Consider the following 14,267-nt stretch of genomic DNA (forward strand, 5'->3'; position numbering starts at 1 on the left):
GGTTAGAAATTAGTTTTCAAATATTCCAAAAATGACATTTTTCTATGTTATCTTGATACTCTCGCTGTGGGAATTACCAACTAAATCCTTAAATGACTCTGTAAGAGAAATAAATGTGTTTCAAATGCATAATACTGGTTTTACTATTGAAAGTAATAGAGTTGAGAGATAGAAACAAATTGGAGACTGTAGGAAAGTCTATTAACAAAGATGACACCAAACAATTCCTTTTTAACGGTTTTCTTTTCCCATCTTTGCCCATCTCCTTCTCAGTTTTTCAACTTATCAGTATAATTTGCTTTTGAAATAAGAAACAAGCTTCCCTGATTTGGGGGCTGAAGAGGTGCTCAGAGGTTAAGAGTGCATACGGCTCTTCCAGAGGAAGAGTTTGATTCCCAGCATCCCCATGGAAGCTCACCACTGTCTGCCTGTAACTTTAGTTCTGGGGATTCTGACATCTTCTGGCCTCTGCGGGCACTACATGCATGTGACGCACAGACATGCATGCTTGGCAAAACACTCACACACTCATACACATGAAAAAAAAAACCATGATTATTTGTAGAATATCTGAAATTAAAGGAATCAAAGGAGTGACTGAAACCAAGTGATTTAATCCTTGCCTTGAGCCTACAAATACCATCACGATTGTATTTGTAATGGCTTCTCTGCTTTCAGTTTGACAAATGGTTGGGGCTGTATATTGGCTCACTTCGTATTTCTTGTCCTTTGTGTTATCTCTTGAGTCCTGTCACGATTTCCCAAATAGACTAGCACTTAGACAACCATCTGTCTCAGTAGATCTCAGCCTCTGGTCTCCAACATTGCCTTGTTGGCTCTGCTCAAGAAGCCTTATCCATTCCCTTCTAGAATTAGGCAGGTAAAATCCCTTCGTCGCAGCCCTCTGCTGCCTCCTAGTGGTCAGAGGATTGATCCATTTTCTCTACCTTATCTTTATCACTGTAGTTTTTAAGACCGGGGCTTCTTCCATTAGACAGGATTAATTCCTTATGACTAATGAGATATTTTTAAATGAAAACTTTAATTGTAATATTAGAAATAAAACACCTTCAAATAATTAGCTTTGGAATTTCTACATTTCTAGTGAGTCATTCTCTCCAGCACAGAGTTCAGCATTTAAGTTGTAAATTGAGAATGTAAGTTCTTTCGCCCTTCAACAAATCAAAATGACCAAAATATGTCCAGTGGCTCTCTGAGCAACAAAATTCTGTTTTTTCCCAGTTGTGTACTACAGATATTTTGTAATTTTTAGATGCATGGTAAAGTCTGTAAAGGGCCAAGACAAGATTCTGGGTCTGCTTCTTAAAATAATGCATACTTACGTTTATTTTAATGACCAGAAGTCAGTTAACACCAGTGTCTTAGTTAGGATTTCTATATTTGTGAAGAGACACCACGACCTCAGGAACTCTTATAAAGGAAAAACATTTAATTGCGGTGGCTTACATTTTCAGAGATTTAGTTCTTTATCATCATGGTGTGAGATGCTGGCACGCAGGCAGATATAGTGATAGAGAAGAAGCTGAGAGTTCTACATCTTCCAGGCAACAGGAAGTGAACTGAGACACTGGGCATGACTTGAGCATATCTGAGACCTCAAAGCTCACCTTCACACTTGCTCCAACAAGGCCACACCTAAATAGTGCCGCATCCTTTGTGGGCCATTTTCTTTCAAACAACCACAACCAGGAAGAAATTTTGAGGTTTTAAACTTTAAAATACAAGCACTTGAACACATTCTTTGTAAGTAGTTTATGTTCATTTCCTATACCTACTTTTAATATCTACCCATAACCAATAATTATAAGATAGATTACCTTGCCGAGCGGTAGTGGCACACGCCATTAATCCCAGCATTCAGGAGGCAGAGGCAGGTGGATCTCTAAGTTAAAGGCCAGCCTGGTCTACAGCTCGAGTTCCATAGGGCAGCCAGGGATACATAGAGAAACCGTGTCTCGAATAAAGAAAAAACAAAACAAGACATTACCTTGATAATTCAGAATTTTATCATCCCCATTGCATACATTCCTGCTTTAAATTTAATAACCTACTTTGTTCTCCAGAATCACAAAATATCTATAAAATAGCACCCAATTTATAAGATGTGACAAATAATTTTGAACTCATTCAGTTACAACTGTGATTTCATATACATTAATGTGTGAGAATTTAAATATAATCAGTAGGAAGCAAATATCAAGCATGTATTTATTACTGTAAAACAATATTAATCACACTGGCCTGGGTGTGACTTGATGGCAGAGCACTTGCCTAGAACACATGAGGCCCCAGAGTCATCTTCTCATACAATGCATTAAAGAAATTCCTATCCAACAACCAGTGAAAATTATCACTCAATACCTTCTCCTACAATTGTATGTCAAAGAGATTTTAATAAATAATGGCTGGTGCAATGTTCCAAAAACAGTAATGGTGCCATTCTGTTAGTAAAATACCTCATAGTCTATAACATTTAGACTAACTCAAAGTAGCAGGTACTCAGCTCAGGAATAGACAGTATGCTTACCATACACAAGCTCCTGGCTCAATCCCAAACATAAAAAAGAAAATAATTCATAAAGGGGAAAAATTATTATATATTCATTTTAAAACAGCAAAGTAAAATTTCAACTCAGTTAGGAGGGTTTTCAGCCAGGCTTTAAGATCTGAGAGATCTTAGAAGGCTCTATTATTGTGTGGTTATTAGATAAAATATAATAGTAAAATTATGTATTATCTTAGTTTAGTAGAAAATATTGAGTTGTACAAACCTGAAACCTAAATTGTACTAGTTCCCAACTACAAGTCTGAACTTTGAGAAAGGCCGCCGTAGCGGCTGTAAAGCTGGGTTATACACCTGTAACTGCTGATGCGAGCTCATCACGGGGGCCTCTCACCACCCCAGTTATTCAGTTAAATAAGCAGCTGTGATAAGACCGTGACTGTCGGCCTTCGTGGCATTTAGAATCACCATGGAAACATGCCTCTCGGTGTGTCTGCGAGGGCACGGGAGTGCACGTTTGTGTAATTACAACAGCAAGCACATGTAGCCTAGTTTTAAGATGTTTTGAATTCTTCAGAACTTGACCTCTTAACATTAAAAAAAAAAAGCCCTTAATTTGTTGAGTTTTGGGAAGAATACTGCCCAAATAAAACAATCAGATTAACTTTAAATTTTAAGGAAATAGATAAATACGTATTTACTATAAATAAATGACTGCTGTTTGCATAAAATACATTTAACATTAAAAAAAAACTAAATTTAACTTTAAAGTACAAACATGGTTAGATCACAATTCTTGCCAACATTTCATTACCCCTTACTTAATAAAGGTCCTTAAGAGAGAATACCATTTTACTTACAGAGTGGAGCTTCAACTGTTAATTTAAGCCGTGCATATAATTATGAACACTAAGTAACAAAGAATCCATTTCAGTAGAGAAAATAAAGTTTGTCATAGATTTTTTAGCTCTTAAAGTTTATTATTATTAATATAAGCACATTCATTTTTTAAAGGGCAGCATTGAGAATTGCTTACATACAATACATTATGAATAGAAAATAAGTAAATTTTTACCTTATAAGAATAGCTGATACAAAAATAATTCACCTGAGAATACATTTTCATTTTATGTAATATGCTATTTTCAAGGAAAAAGATGGAAAACCAATGTTAACAGTATTAAAAATACATTAAGAAAAAGTTTTCACTATCTTAAAAAAAATCAATGCCTACTAATATATACATGAAAACGTATGATGGCATTTTAACAAAAGCAAAAGGCGAAATCAGAAAGAGATGCTGAGTGGCCAACAAAGGAACATGAAAACAGTAACACTACCCTAGTAAAATTAACTGTGCTCCTGTAAGATACTTCTAGTACTAGGCAGCCAAGCATTTCCTTACCATTATTTAAGTATCTATCCTTCTTTTAATAGAACACAAGATCTCACAGAGAAAAAAATCAGTTCATCATTCTACCTAAACCCATTCTAAAAACAATCACTGAAAGGTGCGCTGAAATAAACTACTGAAAAAAAAATGTTTTAATGGTGAAATCCAAAACTAGCTAAAAATAATTTTTTCCAATTAAATATAAAATAATTTTTGAAACAAAAACCCACTGCTTTTTTACTAAAAATAAGGTGAGAGTGGGGAAGAAGCCATACAAAGTAAATCTCAGAGCACTGAGAATGCTTTTCATGGTCACCAGCTGATTCCTCCGCTGAAGACAGCACCGCCTTCAACGTTCCGCCACTCAGGAGAGCTTTGCCTTGATTCTACTTCTAATATTTGATCGCAGGTGGAAAAGATAAGGCAGGAAGGTGATGCTGCTGTTTGTATTCATCTTTTGCCTAACAAATATAGTCATTTGTTTACTTGTATTGATGTGGAACGAAGTTCTGAGAGCAATAATTTAAGATATTTTAAAATAAACATATGTGCAAAACAAACTCTACATTGCAGTAACGACAAACTTCTATGGGACTTTCTGTCTACTTTTGTCCCAGTTCATTTGCCCTTACTTTAACAGTTGTTTAAATGTTCAATTGTTTAAATTGTACTTCTTGGGTCAGTTACTACCTTAAAAAGTTAAAGGGGAGGGTGGATATAAGCTTCCAAAAGAAAAACTTAATTCATGACCAAAATACATTTCCCCGATGGGTGAACACCAAAAGCTCTATTTTAAGGGTCTTATCTAAAATTTTACAAAACTTTGTGCTATGTACAGAAAAATAACTGGATGAACACAACAGACAAGAAAATGATTAGACAATATAATCTCAACTTCCACCCCTAAGAACTGTACTTTACATCATCACACATTCAGACACAGTAAGAGACAGTGACGCAGCTATATGGAAAAGCAGGTGACAGTGGGTCACCATCTTTATGAAATAGCTCTTTCTTAGAATGCTTAAAAAAAAAAACTGACCTTTTTCAGTAACTGCCCTAGTAAACTATAAATACACTTTGTTTGGTTTTTATGCTTGTTTGTTTTAAGGGTATGCGTTCTAGGTTACAGAGTTACAAAAATCACATCCCAAAAGAAAGGTCCAAAGTACTTAAATACTAAAAGATAACTCTTCAGGTTTACGGCACCATTTACCAGTGACTTGCTTAGAAAATACAAAGTGCTATTTATAATTTATCAGCAAAGATAAACACTTCCTCTTAAATATGTCTTGACTATATTTATCATGTAGTAATCATTAGCTAAATGTAAGATTCTAAACAATCCAAAACTATAATTTGGTCTCATGAGGCAAGCTACTGCCAACGAAATCTTAAGAGAACTTAGCTATGGGTCATAAAATTCAAGCAGACTTGTCGGATGGCTGATTTAGAATAGAGTACCTCTGAGATATGAGACTAACCAGATACCTTTGAGAAGATGGACAGGAATTGTCAAAGCAATGGAGGGAAGTGTTGGCCATGTACCTTGTACTGAGAAAGGAACACTTACATTAGCCTAAAACCACAGGTGTTTCATTAACCAACAGGACAAAAGTTCACGAAGTCTTCCCAACACGAAATAACTAATAACTTCATTGAAAGCTTGACTACTTAAAGTAAGTTAGTAGCAAGCCCCTCTGTTCTTGACATTGTTCTTTATGTCTCTGTAATGCAAAAGTCACACCACAATATATTTGTTTTTTTGCAAAGTTAACACTTTAACAGATTAAAATGTAGTATCAACTACCATCATTTATATTAGCATACCTGTCATGTATGAGTCATATAATATTTCTAAGATTATATTATCATATATTTAAAATCTGTCATAAGGGTGAAACTCTGCTTTTTATATCTTAATTTAATCCCTAAAGTAGTTACTATATTCTATCATGTTCTAAGGTGATTAAAAGGTGACTTTTTAAAGAAATAGATACACTGATACATTGATCTACTTAAAACTTAAGAGAAAATCAAGTAATAAAACTTAGCAATAGAAATGGTCATCCAATAAATTTCTTATCTAAGAATAAAATCGAGCATGCCTCTTGTGAGGAAGGCAACAAGCTTTTTGTTTTTAATCTTCATCAGGAGTCTGGGGGAAGATGCAGACTAATTCTCCTCCCTCTACAGGTATCTGTCACCGTCATTTCAGAGAACCAGACTGTTACATACTAAGACTCTAGTCGTAATCTGTTCGTGAATTACGATCACCAAAACACAGTGAATTTTAATGTGGGCAAAAGAAATGTAACTCGAAACATATAATTGGCCATATTGAAAATCACTTATTAGAATAAGACTATTTTATTTACTATGATTAAGGACTGCCACCTAGTGGATGTACTCCTCATCTCTGAACTTTTACAGATGCCAACTTCCTCAAGAGTTTCTTTTATAAATAAATTTTAAAGGAAAAGCCAAGTTTCTTCTTTGTCTTAATTCTCATTTCTATTGATTAGCCACATACTGGCCTTTCTAAATTAGCACTGGAGAAATGTAAAATTATGTAATATAATATAAACTTACATATTATTCAGAATTATTCTTTCATAATTTCCTTAAGCTGCTGAGAAATATTGTTTTGTGAAAGGTGGAAAAAGATGGCATATTGACTCCATTCAATATACTTCAGACATAAACATGCTGCTTGACAATTACACACAAATTTATTTAAAGGAAAGCAAACAACAATAGCAAATAAATTAAGGAGTTTAAGAAACTTCCAAGTGCTTTCATGTTTCTTGAACTACTATTCAAGTAATACACTCTTAAAATCAGTTTTAAAAGAATAAATAAATTCAGTGTCAGTAAGCAGTGTACAACAAACATTCAAAACACTACTCTATCTTCCTGTGTTCTTTCCCACCAGAGTGTGCTGTTCAAAGTCCCACAGCTATTATCTTCTTCTTCTTGTTCTTTGGTAAGTTCAACAAAAACCTAGATAAGAGGGAAAAATTATTCTATAATTCAAAGAACTTTTAACTATTAGACATGATACAATGCCATAACTATTAAAAAGTATCAAGAAATTTATTGATATTAATACCATTTGAGCAAATCAAATTACATCCATTATATACAAAGACAATTGTATACTTAAAGAGTTAACAAACTATCTGATTAATGTATCAAGTATTTTAATATGGAATACTACCATGAGTCTTTTCAAGTATTTACAAAGATGAGTAAAAACCTATTTAAAATTAACAAGATAAAATTCACTTGAATTAATTATTCAATATTGTATGTATATATCAAACCATCACACTGTACTCAATAAACGTAAATAATGTGAGTTTTCATTTAAAGGTATTTAAAAATAAAATTGAACAAAAAGCAAAGAGGATGCTAAAGCTGTAATTATAATTGTAACTATAAATGGGAGTGGTGAGAAGGCTCAGCGTTGCCAAGTCCAAAGACCTAAGTTCAATTACCAAGCCCCACATGGTTGAGAACTGATTTTTACAAATTGTCCTCTGGTCTCACAAAAATGCTGTGGCCCTTGTAGACTCACACCCACACATGGAATAAGTACATTTTTTTAATTACATAATTTTAAATGTCTATACTATTACTCCAAAATATAACCCTAAGCAATTGCTAATAGACACACCTAACTATGTAGTAATCTTTTCTAATTTAACTTTACAGTACCTGTTCCAATGTTGCTTGAGAAAAGCTATATTCTTCTATGGCAAAAGTGTGTTTTGCTGTTAAAACATAAAAATAACATTTTACTCTGATATTTTTAAGGAATGAAATGGCAATAACTTGCAAGGTATCTAATGTTTTTTAAAAACTCTGTCAACAAGTCATTCAAAACTGAAGTTGTTCAGAGATCTGCACTGGCCTGACTACTCTTGTGCACATTCACTGCAGCCCCTTTTAAAAGGAGCCTGTCCACCTCCCATCTCTCTCTCCTCTCCGCCCCACCTTCCTTTCCATCCCCTCCTCTCCTCTCCTCTTCTGCTACTCTTGACCCCAGAGGCCAGTCTCCCCTCCCCCCTTTTCCCATTCACTTTTCCCCAATAAACAACCCCTCCCCCTGAGGTCTGTCGCATCTCTTTTCTCTCACGTGCCCCACACACACTCACACACACACACACACACACACACACACACACACACACACACACAACAAGCTGCCCAAACGTTATTTCCCTCAGTCTCACTCTTTTTCTCTCTCCCATGCCCACTACTGATTCTCTGCTCTAAACAGTCAGGATTAATGTTACTTGACCTAATTCACATTTTCTAACTTACCTCCACTGTCGCTCCTGTATCTCCTTCCTCATTATTTTTTGGTTTTATTGTGGTGTCAGATCTCTACCCCACCCCCTTCTCCAAACTCTAGTAGATAGTCTGTCCTTGATTCTTAAACTCACTTCAAATCCCTTTGCAATCCAATCTAATACCAGATTCTGTTAGTAAATTTATTCTTTTAATCATGAAGGCATTACAAGGAAAGTAAAATTTTCAGAATTACTTAGTCTACAGCTATCATGGTGATATGTAAGATAAAAGATTTTGTCCTAGTTAGACAGAGAATGATAAAAATTGTATATATGTTTCAATTTTCTATGTTTCTGAGAATTACTTACACGAGTACTCCCTTCTCTCCCCACAAGTCCTCCTGTGTCTCCCACATCCCCTCTCAAATTCCTGACCACTTAATTCTTTTTAATTATTGTTACATATATGTACGTATCTATACACACATTCATGTTTACTTATCTTAGAATAAAATACTGAAAGATGATATTATTTGCTACAACTACAACAACAATCTGGCTCCCAGTTCTAAACTTCCTAAATAGAATCCTTCCATTATTCGAAAACTATCTTAAAATATTCTCAAATGCTACTTGCCTTCTTCCAACTTAGCAAAGGATTGTGAGAGGGACTGAACATCTTCTTTAGGAATTTTAAAGGCCAAAATAGAAGAAAAGCTGAAAAACAAAGATAAATACAGCAAAACAAAACTCAACTACTGTGTATGTTTGTCAGATGAAGTTTAATTTTTTAGATTCAAATTCAAATTCTAAAACTATACTTTGTTATTAATTTTCCTAAAACTTTGTGTAAAATGCCATGCAATTGTAACTGTGCAGTACACGCAAACCTCTGTTCTGACAGCACAGTTCAGTGCTGGTGACAATAAAGCACAGAATAAGATACTCAAAGACAGGCAGAAATAAAATGGAAACAATAACCTTTAATGACTTCTACTCTATAAAAAATATTAAATATATTTAAAAGTTGTTACCTCTCTTGGCGGCTTGCATTTGGGAAAATATATTGAATTTCTCTTTGAAGGCGGTCTATTTCCAGGTTTTCTATCCAGTCTTTTAATTTAATTTCCAAAAAGTAGCCTTTGCCAAACTTACTCTTTAGATGTTGTACTGTTCCAATACATCTGAAGTAAATTTTAAAAGAGAAAGTTAAAGTTTCTTGATAGTTTCACAGAATGATTTCTCACTTAAATCTCTGCCACATTTTTTGGAGAACCTGGCTCTGGGGATCATTTACATGACCAGCATGTTGCAAACACCATGCAGCGCACACACCACATCCGGTCTCATGTTTCCTAACATTTTCTTCTATCTCTAGGACAAATTTGTTGAAATCAAGCAATCTCCATGATGCAGATCTAGCTGAGGTTAGAGCTGGGTTTATTTGATTTTGTTAGATTTCCAGTAGTGTCTTTTCTGTTCCAGGATTCTGTTTCACGTTGTATTTAGTTGTTATGACTCTTTTGTCTCCAAAGTTAATGACACTTCTTACTCATTCCTTTCCATGACTGATCAGATGTTTTATTGGAATGCCCTTCAGTTTGTGTCTGCTCATTATTTTCCTCACGTTAAACTAGGTTATGACTTCTGGACAGAAAACTGCACTCTGAAGCATGCTCCTCATTCCTCGGTGTCATGTTCAGGGATGTGCAGTATCTGCACACACTGCTTAGTTAGACATCTGTAAGTTTTCAACTGTGAACGGTTTACTTCCCCTTTTCCTACTCAATTTTCTAGGAGAAACTGATTATATCCAGTATAACCTGGAACAGGAAAGGGTAAGCTTCCTTTGAGGGAACCGTAGAGACATATTTTATTTGAAATCATTGTGTAAGGTAAATTTGTCTCTTTGTCTACATTTATTTATCCAGTCAATCATTTATTTATGTAGATATAAACTCAAATATTTATCTTATACTTTGTATTATAATTCAAAATAATTCCTATTACTTTAAAATAGTCTAATAATTTTTAAATAACAAACAAAGGGCTGAAAACATACTAATACAGGTAGTTTGACATAGTTTGTAAAAAAGTTATGTGTTTCCAAGAAATTACATAGACATCAGATTTTAAAAACTATAAGAATTGTGTTTTGACATTTCAAATTAATGCACTTTTCTAAGTTTTTAAAAGGTCACACTCAGAATACAGCCTAAATTCCTTCTCTGAAAGGTATGCTGCTTAGACACCTACCTTAACTGCCCAGACACCATAATTGCCACTCTGTCACAGACAGCCTCCGCCTCTTCCATGTAATGAGTCGTCAGAAGGGCAGCCCGCTTTTTGTTTTTAAATGCAGTTCTGATTGCTCTCCTACAAAATATTTTAAAAAAAATAAGTAAGAGGAATATACCTGTTTGCTAATAGATAAGTAGTTTTTCAAAATCCAACTATTTGACTAAAACTTACCCAATTTCAATTGCTATAAGTTATTATATCCTACCAAACTATCATTTTTCTATTATAACTTACTTTTCTTTAGTTTGTAAACTTGACAAATGCAAAGAAATTTCATTACTTCAAAGATATACATGGGTTTAAAGTACAGTAACCAGGCTGATGTACAGCTCGGAGGGACAGCACCTGCTTACAATGGACAGGAGCTGGTCTCAATCCCCAGCAATAAGAAAAAGGGAGAGAGAGAAAACAAAAGCATGAAGGAATGAATCAATGTATGATAAAATGTGATTTGTGTTATAAAAAAAGCTGCAAGCCAGGCAATGGTGGCGCACGCCTTTAACCCCAGCACTTGGGAGGCAGAGGCAGGCGGATCTCTGGGAGTTCGAGGCCAGCCTGGTCTACAAGAACTAGTTCCGGGACAGGCACCAAAGCTACAGAGAAACCCTGTCTCGAAAAACAAACAAAAAAAAAGCTGCATATTCATAAAATTAATATACATCTAAGTTAAACCTTAAACTTTATATACATGGAAATTAAGAATCAAAAATTATTTGACCAACTAGTTCTTTAAACTACTACAATAAATTATAACATTGAAATACAAAACAGTATTATGAAAAACATAATCTACCATTAAATGACTAGGGAAAATCTTCCAAAACTCAATTCAGAAAGTAGAACTATTTATTTTAATAACCACTGTTCTGTAGTATATAAAATATCATTAACATTTTAACAAAGATATGATAAAAGCTTTAAAAGGCTAAATATTTAATTACTATTTTATAAAATCAAGATGTATACATTGCTGACAGGAAGCTATCGGTTACAATACTGTAAACCATGATGATGTCATGCCCTGTGACAAATGTCTTTGGTCTCATACTCACCACATGTGCTGTTTGGCTCTGGGGTCCATGCCTGTGGACGGCTCATCCAAGAGGGTAACCTGTGGGTTCCCCAGCATACTGAGAGCAAAACACAGCTGGATGGAAAAAAGAGGGAGAGCGGACTAAGACTGCACTCTGAGGATGTCTGTCCAGAGAGTGAGAAGTACTGAACTAGTCAAACAGATGCACTTGTTAGCTCGTGAGAAGTACCTTTCGCTTGATCCCTGCAGGCAGCTTCTTTATAGTTTTCTGAAGATGTTCCTTCAAATCAAGGGCATTTGTTATTCTGCAAAATGGTCAATATAAAATTAATGTACCTGGATCTGTATTAATTAATACAAATATAAATTAGGCATGGTCACTAACACTGTTCTCTGTAAAAGAGTCACTTAGGTAATGTTTCGTATAATCAGGTAAGAAAAAAAGCTCCAATTTATATCATTTTAAACAAACTAATTTTCTTAATAAATGATTCACTTAATTTTCACACCATTCATGGGTACCTTCCTCCTATAATTAGAAAGAGGAAAATGAAGCCAGGCAGTGCTGGCACCTGTCTTTAATCCTAGCACTTAAGGACAAAGGCAGATAGATCTCTGAGTTCAAGGTTGGCTGGGGCTACATGGTAAGACTGTCTCAAAATATAACAAAGAATCAGAAAAAAATACAAATAAAGAGTTGCCCTTTTTCATAGGTATCATAATTTTGTAAAGAATATGTGAAAATTTTCTAAGTAAATAATAATCTACAAAAAATGATTGTTTTAAATTTTTAAAAAACTAAAATACACATTTCCTGACCCACATAGCAAAAGCAACCTGAAGACGGTCAATTTACCGACTTATTACTTCTTTCATGTCGCTTGCACTCATTCCTCTCACAGCTCCATAAATTTCAAAGTGTTCTTGCAGAGTAATATCTGGCCACAGTGGGTTTGTTTGAGGGCAGTAACCCATGCACTTAGTGGATTCATCGCCTTCACTGGAATGTGAAATATAATCACCTAGAAATATCTACAAAAATCAAACCAAATTTTAGTATCTTTGCTTAATTTGTATTGCAAAGGAGACAGTAAGTAGATTCCCTTAAACTCCTTCCCTCAGAAACAGTACTGCCTAGCCAGTGTTTTATTGCTTTCTAAAGGCGCCGGGACTTGCATAGCTAAGTCAGAGTTTAGAGATAATGGCCAGAAAATGTGGTGGTTCTACACTGCTGAGTGGGAATCACGCCACAAGTACTGCCATCGTGAGGCTTCCCTGAAAATACTCAAAGCAACGAGTTGAAGAAAATAAATAAATCCTTTGTATTTCTTGGATATAGGCTATAGTTGACATAAGGAACAGCTCAGGAAAAATCTCAAAAGAGTATTCCTTGTTCCTCATAGAACAGCGAGTCCGTCTCTCTAGTGTGAAGAGAACAAGGGGAAGCAAACAGGAAAGGAGAGCAGTACAGCCGTTGGGGGGGTTACCAACTGGTAAGTGACATGATTATAACTGAGAACTAATTGCCAGGATCAAGACTCATTTGCCTGTCTCCAGAAATTACTATAACTGTCCTGGTAAATGGGATGATCAATCAATCTTGAATGTGAATAATTATTAAAAACAGAACTGTATGTGTGTGAAAATTGCACAATTTGCCTTACTTTCACAGATGACCAAAATAGTTTAATCTCATAAGTCTATGCAAAAAATACGAAAACACATGAAGCTGGACCATCAAATTCACAATTCATCAATAGTAGACTTATCTTGATTAAAATATAAGCTATATTAGACACAATCCTCAACTTACACATCATACCTGGCCTGAAGTTGGTTCAATATCCCCAACCAGAATATTAATGATTGTGCTTTTGCCAGCACCATTTGGACCCAACAGTCCCAAGATCTCTCCTACAGAAATTGAGAGAAAAATTATATATTAAAGACAAACTAAAAATAAAAATTACTTTTCTGAAAAACTTGAGAAAAATAAATACCAACCTTTTCTCACAGAGAATGAGACGTATTTTGTTGCTACTTTCTTTGTTTTTCTTGAATGAAGAAAATCTTTCTTATCATCATATTCTTTATGCAAATTGCATACCATAATGGCTGGCTTCTAATAAGCAAAAAAGGTTTTATAGTTATAAATGAGATGCCTGTCATTTCATGTCTCACATATGTATCCTAAGAACTATATTCACTTTTAATAGGGAAGTGTACAAATAAATTTCACATTAATGTGTAATGAAAATTATTTCCTATTAATTCCTATGCCTTTGGTAATTTACCATTTCAGACTTAATATGACTTAGCAATAATAAGCAAGTTACCTCCTCACAACACTGGCAGCTCATCAGCTCTTTAACCTTCAGTCTTTCAGCTTTGACATCTTCATCTTCATCCGCATTGATTGGTGGTTCTGGAAACTTCTTATTTTTGGACTTTTGTGAGAGGGTCCTAGATACATACATATAGTAGATGTGATGGTTTTGGTCCCTGGTCCCTTTAAGAGACAAGCCACACCCACCCACTCCCTCCCCCATCCGCTGAGGCAGGCTGATCTTCAGGGCCTGAGCTCGCTCTTTTCCATCTTCCTCTCGGAGAGGCAGCTTCGCTTCTGCCTCTCTCCCCACTTCTCTGCTCCCCTCACCCCCGTCTCGGTCTCTGTCTCTCTCTTTCTCTCTCGCCCCCTGCCTCCCTTCCCCTTCCCCC

At 35.2% G+C, this 14,267-nt stretch overlaps 1 protein-coding gene across 1 annotated transcript in view; it reads right to left on the reverse strand.

The window, feature by feature from the left end:
- Positions 1–6,627: 6,627 nt before the first annotated feature.
- The window catches only part of Abca5 (ATP binding cassette subfamily A member 5), a 63,781-nt gene continuing 56,141 nt past the window's right edge, over positions 6,628–14,267 (reverse strand). Inside the window, exons 29-39 of the mRNA XM_050164286.1 lie at positions 13,886–14,012; positions 13,554–13,671; positions 13,372–13,463; positions 12,406–12,581; positions 11,779–11,854; positions 11,569–11,663; positions 10,472–10,591; positions 9,250–9,399; positions 8,853–8,932; positions 7,638–7,693; positions 6,628–6,920 (exon numbers count right to left, since the gene is read on the reverse strand). Of these exons, the coding sequence (XP_050020243.1) occupies positions 6,813–6,920; positions 7,638–7,693; positions 8,853–8,932; positions 9,250–9,399; positions 10,472–10,591; positions 11,569–11,663; positions 11,779–11,854; positions 12,406–12,581; positions 13,372–13,463; positions 13,554–13,671; positions 13,886–14,012 (1,198 nt within the window). The 3' untranslated portion in view covers positions 6,628–6,812. The remainder of the gene's footprint in view (positions 6,921–7,637; positions 7,694–8,852; positions 8,933–9,249; positions 9,400–10,471; positions 10,592–11,568; positions 11,664–11,778; positions 11,855–12,405; positions 12,582–13,371; positions 13,464–13,553; positions 13,672–13,885; positions 14,013–14,267) is intronic.

This window comes from Alexandromys fortis, unplaced genomic scaffold (genome assembly GCF_014885135.2).
Source record: "Alexandromys fortis isolate MF-2015 unplaced genomic scaffold, M_Fortis_MF-2015_v1.1 scaffold_156, whole genome shotgun sequence".
Taxonomy (NCBI): domain Eukaryota; kingdom Metazoa; phylum Chordata; class Mammalia; order Rodentia; family Cricetidae; genus Alexandromys; species Alexandromys fortis.